Below are 19,580 nucleotides of genomic sequence, written 5' to 3' on the forward strand. Positions count from 1 at the left end.
TATCTTTCCTAATGCTAGACTCCAGTTCCTAGCTCCTGACCAAGTTACTGTATATACTTGCATAAAAGTCAATCTCATTTAAAAGTCGATCCCCTATTTTTGGCGAAAAAATTGGAAATGTCCATATCTCATGTAAATGTCAACCCTAATTTTTTACAGATAAAAGATCAACATTTATGAGTCAAGGTATTATCCTGTACATAAATTACGATGTGGAAATGAATTCTTTTTGATGCACAATTCACACCAGTGTTAAACTATGGATTTCTTAAATTCATTATCGAGCAAGCACTATAATTACAAAGATTATCACAATTATTTCCTGTGCAAGATAGTCCTACTGGTATATGAATTTACTTCACTATAATTACTGTGCCGCTGTTGATGATTTCTCACGGTTTTGTTGATTGGTGAGTCTGTATGAGAGTCAAATGTCTGATAACATTTTTATCAGAAATAAAAGTTAAAATGTTCATTTGAAAAACTAAAACAACAGTAGATGAGAGAAAACTGAGGGAATGGAAGAATTTGGCGCAAAAGGTTTTAAGATGCATCAGAATCAGGTGACAACCACCTCTTGTGTGCTGCTCAGCTGAGCTCAATTCCTCTAGCATTCGTGAAATTACTGTAATTCATCTTTTAAATTCATTTGGAGATCAATTAGGCTCCTGCTTTTGGACTGTAGCATGCATTTTAGCCCCTCAAAAGTAGTATCCATGTAAAAGTAGACCCCATAACTTTAACCTTAAAAAATAATCTAAAAAAATTTGACTTTTACATGGTAAACGGTCATTTGTAACCTTCCCCAACAGCATCAGTAGAACTCTAGATGAGGACATTTGTCAGGCTCTATTTGGGTGCAACCCATCCAACCTGTATAGGTCCCAATGTCCGAACGATCCAAACTCCTATCCTTGATGTACTTTATATGGTACGATCTGCCTGCAGAGCACTTAAAACAACAATAAATCAAATTAAATCTCTCTCCATCATTCCAGCCATGCATTAATCTATCTTCCTCTCTATGCACTGACTGGTGGGTGGCATTAGGAATAATTTAGCGATTACCATCTTTGAAGGCCTGCTTGTTAGTCTCTTAACTCCTTAAAATAACCTTGCGGGATCTTATTCCATTTTTTACTTATGTCATTGTTACTGCTTTTGTACAGTGAATTAGCTGTTCACCTGTACCTCTGAGTGCTTTGCAGATGCTCAGTGACATCCTTGATCTTGGCACTAGTGGGACAATTTATCAATTGGATTATGGCTACAATTTTCCCTTTTCCAGACCTGTTTTGGGGATGGGTGTATTAGATGTCAACTAAGTCACTGTGGCCACTGCCATGAGAGCTTGCCAGATTGTTTCCCAATTAGCTTGTTAAGAGATGATCAATGAGCTTCTTGACCTATCATAGCCCTCAACACTGGTCTAGTGGCTTACCAGAATCTACTGAGCAGAGGCTGGCAGCTTCTGTGACCTAACAATTATTGGTTAAGACTTACTCTTTAGGGGACCTAATGATGAGAGTGTGGGTCTTTTGCTTCTCTCATGGTGAGGATCGCTTAATGGACAGGGAGCTGGGAAATGAGACGTTGTGACTGAGAAGCACAGGGGTTGGCTTTGAGGCCATTCCTTGCTATCTCATCCATGTATCCCATTGTTCCCAAATTGGGGCATATGGAGATCCGACCTAAACCCAGTAGGCAGGTTACTCTTGGTTACTCGATTGGGAAACCAACCGCTTTTCTTGCATTTTGGGAAGGCAGAAAATTGGGAAGCTGGAAAGTTGAGGCCTTTAAGTAACCATTAATTGACAACTTAAGGGCTTAGTGGCTAGTGAGTTGAGAAAGTCTTGCCTGGCACTTAATTGGTGAGATGGCGAGAAATGGGTGAATATCTTTTAAGGCCAACTCATCCAGTGATTTCTTCTTCTCAATTCCTCTCTAAGCTACCTCTGGGAAAGGGAAAATTGCTCCCAAGGTGTCTGGTCACAAAAATGCCTTATGTTTCATTAACAGTAGATTCTCTTATCACTATTACTACTCCTCATCTTCCTCCTATTGCCCTTAATAGCAGAGCCAACTGTGATACAATGGTCTTTACTCTGACTGTTCTCTACATTTGAAATATAATTCTCACCAAAACAGTGGGAAGCCCAAATGCACAGTAGAAATACAAGGATTAGCGAAGATCGAACACGGCAAGAACACATCATGAATAAAAATCAACATCCTTCATCACAACACAACAGAAAAGTGATTAGTTGTTTGAGGTGCCCAGCATTGAGAACCACAAGCCTAAGGAGATTCGGGATGAGACATCAGAGCAGAGTTTGAGCTCCAACTTGTGTTGATTACATTCCTAAATAGCAAACATCACAGCAATTATCAGCAGAATGTTGCTGGACTGGCTGGGAGTGAGTAAAGTGCCAGTTTGTCCAGAATGAATATCCGTTTAGATAAATGTAATGTGGTACATTTTCAGAGGAAGAACACAGAGACCATATTTAAACAAGATGGATCTGGGAGTATGGATGCATAAATCAGTAAAAGTAGCAATGTGAGTTTTAAAACAAAAAGCCATTTCTCGAAGGATAAAAATGGAAAGAAGTGAGATAATATTAAACATAGAACCTTGTTAGGGCCACATCTAGACTACTGTGTACTGTTCCGGCTTCCACATTGTAAGAAAAGTATCATAGCACTGGCGATGTTGTAACAATTTCTCAGAATGATGCCAAACTAAGAGGTTATACCTGAAAGGAAAAAGTATGACCAAGCTAGGACTCTTGACTCTAGGAAAGAGAAGACAGTTTTATGATTATGATAGGATATAAAGGGTAAAAATCAAGAAGGTGGCTACCACTGATGGGCAAGGTCAGAATTAATATAAATTGATGCTAATAAATTCATTAGGTAATTCAGGACTTTTTTTTTGGCATTCCAGCATGTCTTTCATTGGTGAACTCATTTTAAGGGCAAAGCTAGATGAAGGAGCAAGTAATGGAAGTATATATTGAGGTTAGATGAAGGCGGATTAGGGAGGCTCAAGTGTTGCAAAAACAACTGGTGTGGACCTATTGAGTTCAATGGCCCGTCTCCATACTATGAATCTCATGTAATATTGTAAATTTGAAAGTGTAGAAATATTAGTTTTATAATTATAGAGTAAGGATTATCATATTACTTTTCATTGTATCTACCTCCCATAATTGCATCTACTCAAAAATATCATTAAATTATGTCAATAATTTAGAAAACTTTGTATTTGTAGGTTCTGATCAGTTGAGATATAAAACTGTAATCAACTTAAGTAATGAGCAATAATCTACATATCTAACTTTATTTATCCTTTTTTAATTACCAGTGGGCAAAAGCAGTAGAAATTGTTATCCAGTTTTAAGTCTTCTATGGGGGACGTTCACATCAAAAGAATTAGCTTATAGTTTCTGTGAACCATAAGACAGAAGATATAGTAGCAGAATTAGGCCATCTGGACCATTGAGTCTGCTCTGCCATTCAATTATGGCTCTCATGTTTCTCAACCCCATTCCTCTTCCTTCTCCCCCTAACCCTTGACCCCCTTACCAATCAAGAACCCATCTATCTCGTCTTAAATACACTCAATGTTTTAGCCTCCATAGCCCTCTGCATAAATGAATTTCACAGATTAACCATCTTCTGGCTGAAGAAATTCCTCGTCATCTCTGTTCTAAAGGGTTGCCCCTTCATTCTGAGGGTATGACCTCTATTCCTACACTCTCCTGCTAATGTAAACCTCTTCTCCACATCCACTGTATCCAGGCCAGTCCGTATTCTATATGTTTTTTTAATCGGATCCCCCCACCCACCCCCACCAAAAATCCTTCTGAACTTGAAATCCAGACCGAGTCCTCAACTGCCCCTCATTTGACAAGCCCTTCATCTCTGAAATCATTCTTGTAAACCTGCTTCAACGTCAGCGTGCTCTGCCTTACATTTGGGGGCCAAAACTGCTCACAAGATTCCAAATGTGGTCTGACTAGAACCTTAAGAGAAAAGGAGGACTGCAGATGCTGGAGGTCAGAGTTGAAGAGCCTCATTCCTGACAAAGGGCTTATGCCCGAAACGTCGATTCTCCTGCTCCTCGGATGCTGCCTGGCTGACTAGAACCTTATACAGCTTCAGCAGTACATCTCTGCTCTTGTATTCTAACCCTTTTAAGATGAATGCTAACATTGCATTTGCCTTCCTAACTGCCAACTGATCTTGCATGTTAATCTTAAAAGAATCCTGAACTAGGATTCCCGTGCCCCTTTGTGCTTCAGATTTCCAGAATCTTTCCCCATTTTGACAATGGCCAATGCCTCTGTTCTTCCTACCAAAGAGCACAACTTCACACTTTAACACTTGTATTCAATCTGCCACTTATTTGCCCACTCTTCCATTTTGTCCAAGTTCTTCTGCAGCCTCCCTGCTTCCTCAACATTACCTATCCTTCCACCTATCTTTGTTTCATTTGCAACTCAGCAATATTGCCCTTGGTTCCTTTGTCCAGACCATTAATACATAAAGTATAGTTGTGGTCCTAAGTTCCTGTGGAACTCCGCAAGTTATTGGCTGCCATACCGAAAACAATCCCTTTATCTCTACTCTCAGTTAGCCAATCTTCTATCCATGCGAGTATCTTGCCCATAACACCATTGGCTCTTATCTTATTTAGTAACCTCCTCTTTGGCATCTTGTCAAAGGCCTTGTGGAAATCCAAATATATCACATCCATTGGCTCTACTTAGTCTAACTTGTTTGTTAACTCTTCAAAGAATGTTAACATTTGTCAGGCATGACCTCCCCTTGACAAAGCCATGCTGACTTGGCCCTTCTTTATCACGTACTTTCAAGTACTCCACAATCTCATCCTTAATGATGGACTTTAAAATCTTAGAAACAGCTGAGGTCATGCTAATAAGCCTATAGTTTCTGGTCTTCTGTCTCCCTCTCTTCTTAAACAGATGTGTTTCGTTAGCCATTTTTCAGTCCTCTAGGACTCTGCCTGACTCCAGTAATTCCTGACAGCTCACCACCAATGCCTGTACAGTCTCCTCAGCTATTTCCTTCAGAACTCTGGGGTGAAATCCAACTGGTCCAGGTGATTTATCCACCTTCAGACTTTTTCAGCTTCCCCAGCACCTTCTCCTTAGTGATGGCCACTACCCTCACCTCTACCTGCTTACACGTGGTCGTCTGGTATGCTGTTTGTGTCGTCCACTGTGAAAACTGATACAAAGTAACTGTTCAATTCCTCTGCTGTTTCTTTGTTCCTCATTAGAACTTCTCCAGCCACATTTTCCAGTAGTCCAATGTCCACTCTTGCCCCTCTCTTACCTTTTATATATCTAAAAACACTCTTGCAAGTTTTCTTTTTATATTACTAGCTAGTTTACTTTCATATTTCATCATCTTCCCTATTATTGTTTCTCTCATTATCCTTTGGTTTTTAAAGGCTTCCTAATTCGTTGCTTCTCACTAATCTTCACCACATTGTATGCTTTCTCTTCTACTTGTGTACTGCCCCTGACTTGCCTTGTCAGCCATGGTTGCTTCGCCTTCCCCTTATGTTTCTTCTTACTTGGGATGAATTTCTGCTGTGCATCCCAACTTCCGTCCAGAAACTCCTGCAATTGTCTTCCATTCTAGGCTCCCCTTCCAATCGACTCTGGCCAAATCCTTTCTCATGTCTTTGAAGTTACTTTTACTCAGTTGTAATACCGTTAGGTCTGATTACAGCTTCTCACTCTCGAACCGCAGAATAAATTCATCATACTATGATCACTGCACCTAGGGGTTCCTTTATTTTAAGCTCCCTAATCAATTCTGCCTCAGGACACATTGCCAAACCCAGAATCGCCTGTTTCCTAGTGGGTTCCATCACAAGCTGCTCCAAAAAAAAACCCCAATTTGTAGGCATTCCTTTTCTTGAGATTGCGACTAACCTGATTTTTCTAATCCATCTGTACGTTGAAGACCCCCTGATTATTGTACTGGTGCCTTTCTTACATGCCTTTTCTTCCCCACATCCTGACTACTGTTAGGGCACCTGTACATCAGGGTCTTCTTTCCTTTCTTAACTGTGCGCACACAGATTCTACACCTTCTGACCCTATTATCACTTCTTGCTATCGATCAGTTTCATTTCTTGCTAGCAAGGCATTTCTGCCCCCTCTGCCTATCCTTCTGTTAGAATGTGTATCCTTGGATATTTAGTTCACAACTCTACAATCTAATTGACGTTTGGCTATTCTTTAAAGTTAAAGAAGAATAATGCTGAATATTTGCAATGTATGTGTACAGGTTATTCACAATAATCCTAATTAGCCCAAAGGAATCATAACTCTTTCTTTGATCCTTAAAACAATTCCACTATGAATGGAACAGGTTAAATATCAGCATTAGAAACTCCTTAAAATTAGGATATTTTTATATATCCTATTATATATATGTGTGTATAGATATATCAGGATACGCCTCTAAATTTGTGGCCATGTCTCTGTGATAACCACAATTTCAATTGTGCAACAAGCTAATTTACTTTGTTTCGTATACTGCGTGCATTTAAGTACAACACCCTGAGTTCTGTGTTGACTGCAGCCTTCCCATAGTTGTAACCTTATCTGCTGTGCCTGAAGTTAGGTTCCTGACATTTTCCATACCCTCAGCTCTACTACTTGTTCTGGAAACTTTAGTAACTCTGCTCAACATTGCCACCCCTACCCTTTAACTTTTTCTGTAATTTTCCATGTAGCTGAACCCCCACCCCCACCCCGACACACTGTGTAATTTAAAGTCCGGCAGCCCTAGTTATGCAATTTGCCAGGCCTCTGGTCCCAGTGTGATTTAGTGTAGCCCATCCCATCAGAACAGGCTTCCTCTTCCTCAGTGCTGGTGCCAATATCAATGAACAACTCGTGCAAATCTTTGCTTGCTGTTGAGCAGCACCTTTCCATTCATAAACCATTACATTGATTGCAAAATATTAAATATCATATTGATCACTTAATGTTGTGGATTAGATTTATTAATTAAGACTTTGAAAATTCAGAGTTTAAAACAGAGTTGCAATTGCTAGTGATCCCTGTGTTAAACTCCTCTCTGGGAATGTGAAGAAAACCACAAATTCAGTCAAGCACTTCAAAATTATGCAGCACTTAAGTGGATTAAGATGGAATCGCCTTTTTTTATGGAATACAAATTTAGAGGAGTATCCTGATGTATCTATACACACATATATAATAGGATATATAAAAATATCCTAATTTTAATGAGTTTCTAACACTGATATTTAATCTGTTCCATTCAAAATGGAACTGTCTTAAGGATCACAGAAAGTAAGTAAGCACAAAGGCTAAACAGGTTGGGATTCTACTCACTGGAGTTTAGAAGGATGAGAGGTGATCTCGTTGAAAAGTATAATATTCTTAAGAGATTTGACAGGGTAAATGCTGTGAGAGGATGTTTCCTTTCATGGGCGAATCTAGGACCAGGGGCATATCTCTGAATTGCTTTGAGAGTTGTGTCTTTGGAACTCCTTACCAGAAGGACCTGTGAGGTGAGAGTCCTTGTTTGTATTTAAGTCTGCATTGGATAGATTTTTGATCAGTAGGGGAATCAAGGGTTACACAGAAACCACAGCTAAATGGATTTGAGAAATGTCACATCAGCCATGATCTGATTGCATAGTGGAGCAAGCTCAAGGGTTGAATGGCTTACTCCTGTTCCCAATTTACTGTATATATTCACGTACATCGAATTCTTTAGACTATTTCTTAAGGCTAAATTTATGGGGTCGACTTTTACATGGGTACTACTTTTGAGGGGCTGAAATTCATGCTACAGTCCAAATTATTATGAGTAGAAGCATAATTGATCTCTAAATGAATAGAACTACACGCAAAGGGATGTTGTCACCTGACTCTGATATGATGCGTCTTAATTTTTCATGCCAAATTCTTCCAATTCTCTCCATTTTCTCTTGTCTACTGTTGTTTTAGTTTTTCAAACTAATATTTTAACTTTTTATCTGAAATAAAAGCTAATCAGATATTTGACTCATACAGTCTCACCGATTATTGTAACCATGAAAAATTATCAACAGCTGCACATCCAATCGAATCCCGCATGAAGGAACGAAGGCATAAAAATTTTACTCTGCCGTGAAACAAGAGCAAAGCTGTAATAACATAGGATCGACTCTTACACGCGATACATGGAAAATTCCAGATATTTTGGCCAAAAACTGGGAGTTGACTTTTACATGAGATTGTGTCTTTTACTCGAGTATATAAAGTGTATAGTCTTAAAGGTTACATAACACTGCTGTTTTTTTCTATTATGCTCATAAATAATAAGAAATTTACAATCTCCCCTCACAAACTAGTCTCCTTCATGTTTACTTGTTTTGCTGAAAGCAAGAAATCGAGGCAATACAGATTGAACAATAATTTGCTTTTTGAAATCCCCCTTTCCACTTGCATTCAAAGACCAAAGTAGTGAAAGTGACCTGTGAGGCTCTGGAACATCCATTGAGAATCCCTGAAGATAATTAGGTGGGCACTTCAAAAACAGTGCTCATGCCAAAACTCGAAAGGAAAACCAAAGGCTGAGATCAACTCTCATGGAATTCAACTCTGAACTTTCCATTAAAACAGAACAAAGAGATCTACTAAAGGCCAACTGTTATTAAGATCTCTTCAAACAGAATGTGTAATGTTTTTAATTATCTACTAGTTCTTTGACTGATGATTAACTAAATCAGAGAGGTTTGTGATGGGCAGATTAAACATACTGAAGCATGGCAAAAGAATAGACCGTAAGGGTCTGGGCAAGCTTGATTAAGAAGCCTCCATTAAAATTGAATAGTAGACCTATCCAGGCATATCTACCAATCAGAATATTGGGAAAGAAATGCTACATACAGCAGATTCTATAGAGCTCAAAAGCTTAATACTGGATGAATCTGTATCAACAATTGGAACATTCTGTAGCTGAAGTGCCAGAGATGAGTAAACATGTGCAAAGGAACACATATCCAACTCGTACATTCCACAGAAGTTGATGCGAAAAGACTTCCAACTCCATCTAGAAGCAGGAGCACTCATTTCAAAAAAATATAAATTCTTTGGTCACTATGTCAGCTATAGATCTACTTTACTTGCAATTGAAATTCAATAGTAATGTTGATAGTACTGCCTTTGGAATGGGATCAATGCTTCAAATGGTGCTAAAGGCCATTGTAAAAGGCAATTACTACTTTCTCAAAAGAAGAAAACTTAGGTGCACGCACCCTTTGGATGAAGAGAAGATCTTTTGTTCACAACCAAATTGAAAACCATGATGCAGTTTGAGTTCAACTCTGATTTCTTGAGAAAAGGGTTCTATGCATATGCCTTTTAACTTTAGTTGCATTCTATGGCTTTTTTTTTGTCTTGCATTGTCAATAAGAGCACATGGCAAGGATGCCTACTTTCCTCTGTTACTGTTTATACTGACTTTGGAACTTCTTGCAATTGCCACAGATATCAGTCTGTGTATCCAAAATGTAGAATGTAAAATGCTCTTGAATGTTGACATAATGCAATTCCAGAGCTCTACCTGTTGTGTGTAGAACACCACAAGCTACCTTTAGTTTATCTTTTCTCATTTTTCAAGGGTAATAGCTTGACCACCTAGAGTCAACCTGTCTGGTTTAACCATCAGTCATCATTAGCTGGTGCCAGCTGTGTGGTAATGCCCTACCTATCAGAATTCACCATAACACTGTTCTTTCATACACTATAAACGTTGTCTTCCCTTTGAATTTTTTTTGGAAATTGTCCTGATGACTGCAAGATGAAGACAAAATGTGCCCTTTTCAGCAATATTTAAATTCTGTATACCTAAACTTCATGGATCAAGAACATTTGTATATTTTTCATGCATATCCTTGAACTTCACTCAGTAATTTCTCAAGGGTGAATGCAGTAATTCCCAAACTCAACTGGATTGCAGTATTTTTCTGTTCACTGTTTTGAATGATTTTCGTTCTTGTACTTTTTCTTCCCTCGTTCTCCAAATCCACTATTTCCTTCACTTCTTCAACTGTATCTACCTTAAGGTCTGTTGCCTTCTCTCTTATTTTCTCTATTTATTTCTGTACTTTTTTATTTGGTGAAGAAGCTAAACCAGTGGGCACATGTCCATGAGGTCCCCAATCTTTCTTTGACATCGCTATGTTACTGCCACATTGTTGTTCCAGTAAGTTGGAAATATTCCAGCAGTTTGGAAATAATCCAAAGACTTTTTAAAGCCATCTTTTTATTGAGGCAGCCTAATTTACATCCATATAAATTACAGGTTTCCCACAGATTGTGCCAAATTTAACGGCAGGGCATCCTTTACATATTTTTTGAAAATAATTCTCACCAAAGAATCAATATGTCAGTCAGGTTGGAAAGCAGTTGGCATCAGCTTTCTGGCAAATCTGACATCACAGTTTGGTTGAATGTCATGAATGGAAAAAGAAATGGACATCATGGGGATGATATGAACATTGAAAGTAAGGGGTTAAGATAACAGGAAACTTAGAGTGGAGGGTGGTGAATTTAACATCACCTTGGAATTTGAGCATCATGGGAATAAATCTGCCATCCCAGGGATTGGTGGAGCATGTGGAGATAGGTTTTTGGGTCTGGGAAAGCACTGCTGCATCTCCTGCCCCACAAGCAGTGCAATAAAGACATTTACCCATCCTTAAAAGATGTTAGTACCCGGTTTCTAAGAGGAGGTTGCCTGTACCCTTACTCAGCTCTGTTAGTGATAGGTACTCACATCCGGTGATAGGTAGATTGTGATCATATTTGAGAATTAAACATTATTACCTTTGCATCTGACCCACCCCACTTGTCCTTTGGGATTACCGTTCTTACCCCATGACAATTGTCACAACAAATTGTGTAGACAAATCAAAACAGTTGATATTCCTTGCAATGATGTTTTACACTGGCCTGTTTTGAAAGGGACTTTTGTTTTGTCTTTTTATTTCCTTTCAATTCTTATGAATGCACAAAAATGTTCAAGCAAGAGCAACTTGCTCTTCTAGTTGATTGTCACTTATTTCAGCAGTTTTATTTACTGATGTAGCTCCTTTTTTGCTTCTATACATTTTCATTTATTCCTGAAAAGCTAGCCCAGGATGGCCCAATTTTCCTGTGATGTCTAATTCAATGTATTTTGCCTATCTTGAATTATTTTCGACTTAATTTCAACCCTATTTCTGGCCAGGCTGTTTCATCATTTTTTCTGAACTGATTTTCTTTTCAAGTTCAGTACAGTTGTACATGCACCATGAAGCTGTTTTCTTCTGATTGTCATCTCAATACATTTTTCATGTAGTGTAATGTATAGATTATTCTAGAACAGTAGATCTTTTGACTTATGAGCAACTACATGGACAATCCACCAGTTTCATAATAGACTACTATATCTGTCAAGTATATATAATAAGAACCAGACCGATCAACAGCAGAATTTAATCCCATCAGTTGCTAGTTTGTCAGAACCCAAAACAATGGACTACACTATTGAAATGGTAAGCACTTCCATCAAACAATCAAACAAAAGCTTTTAAAGGAACTTGGATTTAATTTTAACATTGAACCCAACAAGTTCACTGCATTTTACATAGGTTTTTATTTGCTGAAATTATAAGTATGATATTGCAATACCTATAGATTCTTCTTAACTCTCTTATCATGCCTGAATTTGCACGAACCGTCCCTAAGTAATTAGAACAAAAGCTACAGAAAACTAATACTGAATGGCAGTTCTGTCCTATTATATCTGTTACAAGGCAATATTCTATAATCTGCAGAGCTTGTTAAAAATATTAAATACTCTTTGCTTGCAGAAATTGCCAGTTTGTTGTTTGTGTGCGGTTAGAGGTCATCATCAGAGAGAATGCCTGGAGAAATATTGTACAAACTGCAACATGCCTGGGCACAGGTTTCGGAACTGTATTGAAAAGGCATTTTGGAAAAAACATTGTCGTCGCTGTCAGATGACTGGACACGATGCTGATGTGAGTATTCTATTCGTTAGAGAAATAAAGAATATCAATGGCATGACTGCTATTTAAGATGAGGTGAGCAAATACATTTGTGAACTCCTAAAATTCTATTACTAAGGAATCAGATTATATGTATTCCTTTGTGTTTATATCTGTAATTCTTTTGTTTATAGTTGCCATTTTATGAATTAATGTAAAATGTATTGTTAGGTTGAGATTTATTCTTTCATACTTTACTTCTATTAACATATAAGCACCAGCCCCATCTCAAAATACCTTTTTTTTAAGGATATTTAGATTTTATTGGTATATATTGATTAGATGTGTGACTGCACTGAAGTGTAAAACAAATTCACTGTTTCCCATAAAGCAACTTCCAGAGGGCTTGACCTTGCTGTGTTGAACTGACTTACAGCATGCAGCAGGGCATCCTTAACAAAAACAAAGCTGACAAAACACCAGAGATTGCAGTAAAAATAGAAATGTAAGTTGTCTACAGTGATTGTAGTTCTGGTGCCAGGCCACAGATCAGTTAGTGCTGCAAGACTTTTTCTGAGTGGAACGGATATAGCAGCAGGGTCCCAAGTCTCCTGGGCAAGCCGCTCACTCATTAGGACCTGCCATTACCAGTACCAATCTTATGCATGTATGTGACGTGCATTCTGTTATTGTATGCTCTACTTGTCAGTGTGCAGTTTCCTGACACTCACTTATGTCACTCTTTATTCAGAAAGGAAGAAGCTTTTGATAATTTGACAAGACAAGCTCTTAAACGATCTAGGTCATGGCCTTCACTGTCTGTGATTGTGAACATATTTTCTGAAAGCCCTGTCAGTCATCACAGCTACATTTTCTCCCAGAGACCTCCTGGCAGAGTAGAATTCTTGCTAATTTACCTATCTGTGGTTGCATATACATACAGTGCATATGCACTTTGGGAATTTTTTTCCTGTAAGTCACAAAACAGTAGGTTAAGATTTCATGTGTTCTGTTCCCAGCAGGAATTTGTATAAAGGTCCTCTAGTACAAGACAGACAACTGTCTAAGGATAGCTGAAAGAAGGAAAGGCCGTTTAGTGGTGTTTTGTGTTTGTTCATTGTTGTGGAAATATGAGAACTGGTGGCAAGGGCCCTGTCTATTGAGCACTCAAGTCTCTGTCAGCTGTCGGGGCCTGTTAAAAATCGAGTGTTTTATTTTCTTTGATGTTCACATTGGAGAATAGGGAAGTAGGAATTAAACAACAGATGCACAAAGCTATATTTTAATTTTAAAACTGTAGTTTACACATGATGACTTATACAAAGAAAGGACACAAGCCGATGCAATGCTGCGACTATTGAAATAAATATTCTGTGTGGAAATATTGAAAACTGAGAAGTGTGCAGTTCCTGCCAATATTACAGGTTCATATATTTTGTATACAGAATAGAAATAGAAAATACAAATTTCAAAAAGCATGCTGAAGTCTAACCTTAGGAAAGCGAAATTAAACATAAGGGCAATTAAACAATTCTGTTCCAATTTCATGAGCACGTAAAGAAGTTTAAATAAATGGTGGACGGCATCACTCATTTCATGTCATTTGTGTCATCCCACTATAATGTTCACTTGTCGCTATAGGAAAAGAATGGAAAGAAAATGTTGTTAGTAACTATAATATTATACCAGTACATATTGAGATGAACACACAGCAAGAAAATGTAGATCAATCAATTTCCCAAAATTAAAGTGAGAAATAAACTGTGTACAATTTGCTACAAACTTAGTGATAATGAATGAATGTTCCAGAGAGTATTTTATCCTTTGTATCTTCTAAAAGTTGACCTGCAGTGATTTGATTTGATTTATTATAATGTGTATTTACGACAAATACAGTGAAAAATGTTGTTTAGGGTCGCCTCTCTGATCTCTTAAAACGCACGATATAGAGCCAGAAAAATAAAAGAATAACATTAATCTTATATTCTTATCTCAATAAAGTGAGGTTGTCTTTGGAACAGGTCCAGCTTCTCATTCAGCCATGGGCCTGGATTCGTCGTCCTCCACTGCAATCCTGGAGTTCCTGCTGCTAAACTGCTACACATTTTTGTGTAAATGTAGTCTGGTTAAACTATCCCATGCCTTGCTGATCCTGTATTTTTAAACACCAGTTACACTTTAGGAACTCCACATACAAACAGGAGGAAATAATTATTTTCTGAATATTTAAAACGAAAATTCAGTGTAGAAAATTTAGATGGTAGTTGTCTTTAGTACACTAAGTGGATGACTTTATTTGTGTTTAAAATCCTAATTACTTCATCCTGAAAGACTGCCAGTAAGCAAAAATAAGGGAATGTCCAAAGGCATTTCCTTTGCTATTTGTGAGAAGAAAAATTTGAATATATAAGAACAGAATTTTTATTTACAATGAATGTTATTTTTTTAAAAGCTGAATTCCTATCTACTTGACTGTAGCAAACAAATTCTTCCACCTTTTATTCTCTTAATATTTGTTGCTTTTAAAGACTCACATAAAAAAGTCTTGTTCTCAGCAACATAATTATTTTAATGTAAAAGTTATTGCTATAGGAATTTCAGTATTTCCATAAATATTCAACAAATTATACAATCAGTATAACTTAAAAAAAAATTTTCAAATAGTTCTTTACATTTTACAATGTAAACAAGAATATAAGAATATGAGTACCCACAATGGCACTTTTACTTAAATGTATTGTGGTATTTGCAATTGGATCAAAAAATCCCTGAGTTTCAGCATTCCTTAATTAATGAATAGGAAACAGCAAACCTGTTAGCATTGAGCGAGCTACGTTTGCTTAAAAATAACGATACTATTTTGCAGATGTAGCAATGTTTGAAGCGCTTGTATGAAAAAGTTTTCTCTTCTTTGCAGGGACTGTTGCTTGTTAACAGAGAATCTCTCATGAAATCACCTTGTTTAAGTTCAAAGAAAGTTTGAGAGATAAATTGGAATTATCTGTATTTAGTGGGTTGTTAACCAATAGCAATTTTGCTATGATTCCAAATACTGAACACTCTACTGATTTGTTTTAAAATACTTATTTTCAAGCTTAGTTCTTTTGTTCCTTTATTTATGATGCCATTAGAACTGTTGTACTGGACTGGTAATGTTTGCATTTATAGAGTCATAGATTGAAGCTTTAATGTAATCCACTCTAACCATTTTTCAAACAAAGATGTTTATTAGACCAAAACATTCATCCTGTTAAGCTGATGTATCACATTTGATGGTTTTTTTTCCACTTTCTTACAGGCTTGTCCTGAAATATGGAGACAGTATCATTTAACGGTAATTTCTTTTACTAAAACTTCAGTTTAATTTAACAGAAGTAAAATTTGCCTCTTTTTAAATTTCTTAATGTATCATCACAGACAAATCAGTAATTTTAATTTTGTATTCTGTGATTTGGTATGTGAATGCTGGTGCAGATACTTTGGTGTGCCAAAAAAGTGGTGATGTTTTGGTTGAGTAGGAAATACAGTATCATTTTACAGATTCTTTTTTTTTTGGTCAGTGTTTGTTCAGGTAGAATCCGTTGAATAAAATGGATATTTGTCAGCACTGGTAATTACATACCAAGGCTGCATGTGTACCTGTTACAAATAGATGGGACTCTGTCCTTTTGTGATTGCATTCATTTCATTTTTTTTGTGAAGAAAAGGACAGTATACCTCTGAACGTAATTCCCTTGTCTTTGTGAAGTTCGTTCCATTCAGAATATTCAAGGAGAATTCTGTTTCCACCTTGTGGTTTTACAGGTATTTGCAATTACACACCTCAAGTGACATTCCTACTCTTTTCTATTCTCACTTCTGCAAAAAAAAACTTAAATGGTATGCTTCATTATTGAGATTATTATTGTGCTAAAATGTTAAAGAAAATGTGGAAATCCCCACAGATTTCAGTTTATGCAATAGTGGTGTTGAATTTTACGATCTATATCATGCAGCATCAGACTGATTTAATTAATGTAACTTCAAATTTCACAAACAACTGATGTCATGCCTTTGCCAAAAGACCCATATGAAGTAAATTCTCTCAAACGTTGTTTCATAAGACCATAATTGCTTTTAATTAATGTAGTCAAATCCTTTTAAAATGACAAATGATCTCTCATGCACAATTCAACTACCTTTTGTAGTAATGCTTTTGATTTTTAAATTAGACATACCTTTGTTAATCACTGAGGTCATTAGATTTATTTTTACTGGTTTAACAAAAGTGTTATTTCACCTGCATGCAGAATGGGCTTGAGTCTCAAAACAACATGACCCTTTTAAAAAATTGTATTTCTAGAATATGTCATCTTAAAGAATTTCCTGAATCTTCACTTAATTAGTTCTAAAGATATGAGATTTTTTGCAGGAAAGCACAATTCATACAAAAAGTCTTAGACCAATAAAGTCAATGTAAGATTAAACATTTTTGGCTATAACATTGACCCATAAATAAAGACATCTGTTTTACTACTCTTTTATCTTAATCTGTATCTATAACTTCCCCAACTTCCAATGTTTTGATTTCTTTTTAATTGAGTGATTTGTAAACTTTAATTGCGTGAGGAGACCATATGAATAATGATTTGCATACTTTTTATTAATGATGGTAAAGTATAGCTGTTGGTTGCATCCTCTATGTCAAAACAGTTATACACTCAGTGCCATGGTGACATGAAAAACAATGTCAGTTGCATTTGGAAACACCTCCCAGCAAATTGTAGTGTATTAAATTAACACCCCCATGATATATGAAGGTTTAAAATTGGTTATGTCCTTCTTAGTCGATATGTCTCAATAATCACTCTATGTCACTATTGTTTCTGTGATCTATGTACCCCAAGGTATGTCTGTCTTCTTACAGCAGCAGGTGAAAAGGTTCTCAAATAAGCCCCTCAGACCCACTTTAAAAAATAGTGATTTACTTGAAGAGTGTGTAAATGAAATTAAAATTGTGAGCATGAAGAGTCAGATTTCAAAAGGGATTGGGATGGTTACACTGTCATAATAAGAAAGATCTAACTGCAGGACATGTTCCATTAGTGTCATTTTCTAAAAAGACAGGGTCTGAATTAACATTCTGAGGAGCTGGAGGACTTGAACAGCTTCTGATAAATCTGTTTTTCTCTCAGATTTTCTGTAATTGTATTTCTGAAAAAAAAATGTAGAATTTAGAATTCTACAGCAAATAAGCAGGCCCACAATGCAAAGCACTAAAAAAAATGAAAAAAAGCTGATTTTTGGGTATGATGAAAACATAGTACTGACTTTCAAAGAGCTCTGTTATAGTTGAACTCCAGTTGCATAACAAAGAAAATAGTCTGTTCTAAATGAATATTTTACTCTTCTAACAATATTTAAACAAGTTGAAATATTTTTATGTATGTTTTCCCAGACATAGTTCATCAATATTTGAAAATAAATGCAACAAGTGTAATGTTTTCTGCGGGAAGTATGAAAAAGTATCACTCTGATACTCTACCTTTCTTTAAGTTGAGCATTTAACCAGAAAATCACCCAACTGTTTATTTTGAAACATCACTGAGGTACCAGTGATTGTATGATATGCATTAAGATTGCTTACTTGTTCATGAGTCCTGTTCTGATTTGCACCAAACAAGCAATATATAGTTGTGATTCAATGTAATATACTCTACACATTTTTAAGAGCATACTGTGTTTACTGGATTTCATGTTGTTCTATCGCTATTCAACTATCGCATAGCAACAGAAGACAATAGGAATTAAAACTTCCAAAAAAATTTTAAAATAGTCATAATGTAAATGTAGGTTTGCATATTGCAGTGTAGACCCATATAATATGTGGTAGGTTATTCTGGGATGTATAATGGATTGCATGGGAAACACAGTTCAATAAATTTGGATTTTGAAATATATTCACTAATGAAAATCTTTGGTACCATGTAAACATGTGCAGCAGAAACACTTTACTGACGAAGGGCTTATGCCCGAAACATCAATTCTCCTGCTCCTTGGCTGCTGCCTGACCTGCTGTGCTTTTCCAGCACCACACTCTCGACTCTGATCTCCAGCAACTGCAGTCCTCACTTTCTCTTAGCAGAATCTTTGTCTGCTGAGATACAGTCACATCAAGATGAAACCTTGCAAATATAGTATATAGATTTTCCATGCTGTTATGTATTTGAACAGAAATTATGCATTAATGCAAATACTTAAGCTTGTAACAATGGGAACAGGCCATTTAATGACCCAGCATTCTGCTAGTGCATAAACATTCTGTACCTGAGCTATCTTTACCTGCCTCTTTGTGTGTACAACACAGCAGTCTGTTCAACATGAGGACTATGTTGAAGTGAAGCTTAAGATGTGTGCCTCATGGTAGTGATAGCATGGCTGTGGCATTTGTACTTGATTGCATTTCAATCCAAACATTCTGTTTTTATACAAAAAGTGGAATGCTTTGTTATGTACAATTTTAGTTACCTAAGTTTCCAAATACATATACTGTTCTCATGCTTTGGCAGCTTGTTATTTCCATTAGTCTCTGCACAGTCATTAAATTCTGCTAGTTTCTTAATTGAGCATGTGTGTATTGTTGTCATTCCCTGTACATCTGAGTATTTCAACAGGGACTGGTGTTCCTGTGTCATTTGTTGTTGCTTTGGTAGTCTTTGTACTGTTTCTGGTGTAGGGTTGCTGTGGACCTCTGGGTCTGATGGTTGATGTGTGTTCTCTGTCAGTTCTGCATTCACCTCTTCCTGTTTAACCATCTGCAGTTGAGAAATAGCTTCTGCCATTCAGCATTTGTACCTGCAGTTGTGACATTTACCTAGTCATTCACTTGCACCATGTACAGTAAAGGTCACAGTTAAGATTGTTGAATGTTTGTGTCCTGACTTGCTCTCCAACACTCAAACCTGGCAATAGTTTAGCAGTCTTCGGTTGCCTTTTTGCTATTGAAAGAATAATTTGTGCGTGGTATGATGTTAGTCTTCTTACTGGGCTACTTTCCATGCCTTCAATAGGTGTCTTCCTCCACTCAAGGCCTTATATACATCTATGTGGGATTTATTCCACATTTTTAATGATTTTTACCATTGCTGTATCCTTTCCATTTGACCAGTGATATTTTGGAGATGGTGCATAGTATTGAATTTTTCACTCATGAATCGAAGGCCTTTGTTGCTCGTGTCAATGTCAATGACACCATAATGGCTGAAGTGTGCTTTTAGGCATTTGACAGTTTCAAGGGTAGACATTGAAGTCAACTGGTCAGTTTGTTGTCAGTCGTTTGTATGGACGTCTCTAATACTAATATTGATCTCTCTCTGTATCTTCTCGGCAGCTTTAACATTGTATCCTGCAGTCTGTTCTGCTACCTGATGCATTGTATGATCTGCTGGTAAAGCATGTAAAACAACAGTTTTCACTGTACCTTGGTACACATGATAGTAATAAATTAAGTCAAATCTCCCAGTAGTCAGGATAGTAGTATACT

General features: G+C 36.9%; 1 protein-coding gene across 1 annotated transcript in view; it reads left to right on the plus strand.

The window, feature by feature from the left end:
* The window catches only part of zcchc7 (zinc finger, CCHC domain containing 7), a 286,663-nt gene that overhangs the window by 197,076 nt on the left and 70,007 nt on the right, over positions 1 to 19,580 (plus strand). The window contains exons 5-6 of the mRNA XM_043719649.1: positions 11,921 to 12,091; positions 15,357 to 15,392. Coding sequence (XP_043575584.1) covers positions 11,921 to 12,091; positions 15,357 to 15,392 — 207 coding nt within the window. The remainder of the gene's footprint in view (positions 1 to 11,920; positions 12,092 to 15,356; positions 15,393 to 19,580) is intronic.

Source organism: Chiloscyllium plagiosum, chromosome 2, assembly GCF_004010195.1.
Source record: "Chiloscyllium plagiosum isolate BGI_BamShark_2017 chromosome 2, ASM401019v2, whole genome shotgun sequence".
NCBI classification, from domain to species: Eukaryota; Metazoa; Chordata; class Chondrichthyes; order Orectolobiformes; family Hemiscylliidae; genus Chiloscyllium; species Chiloscyllium plagiosum.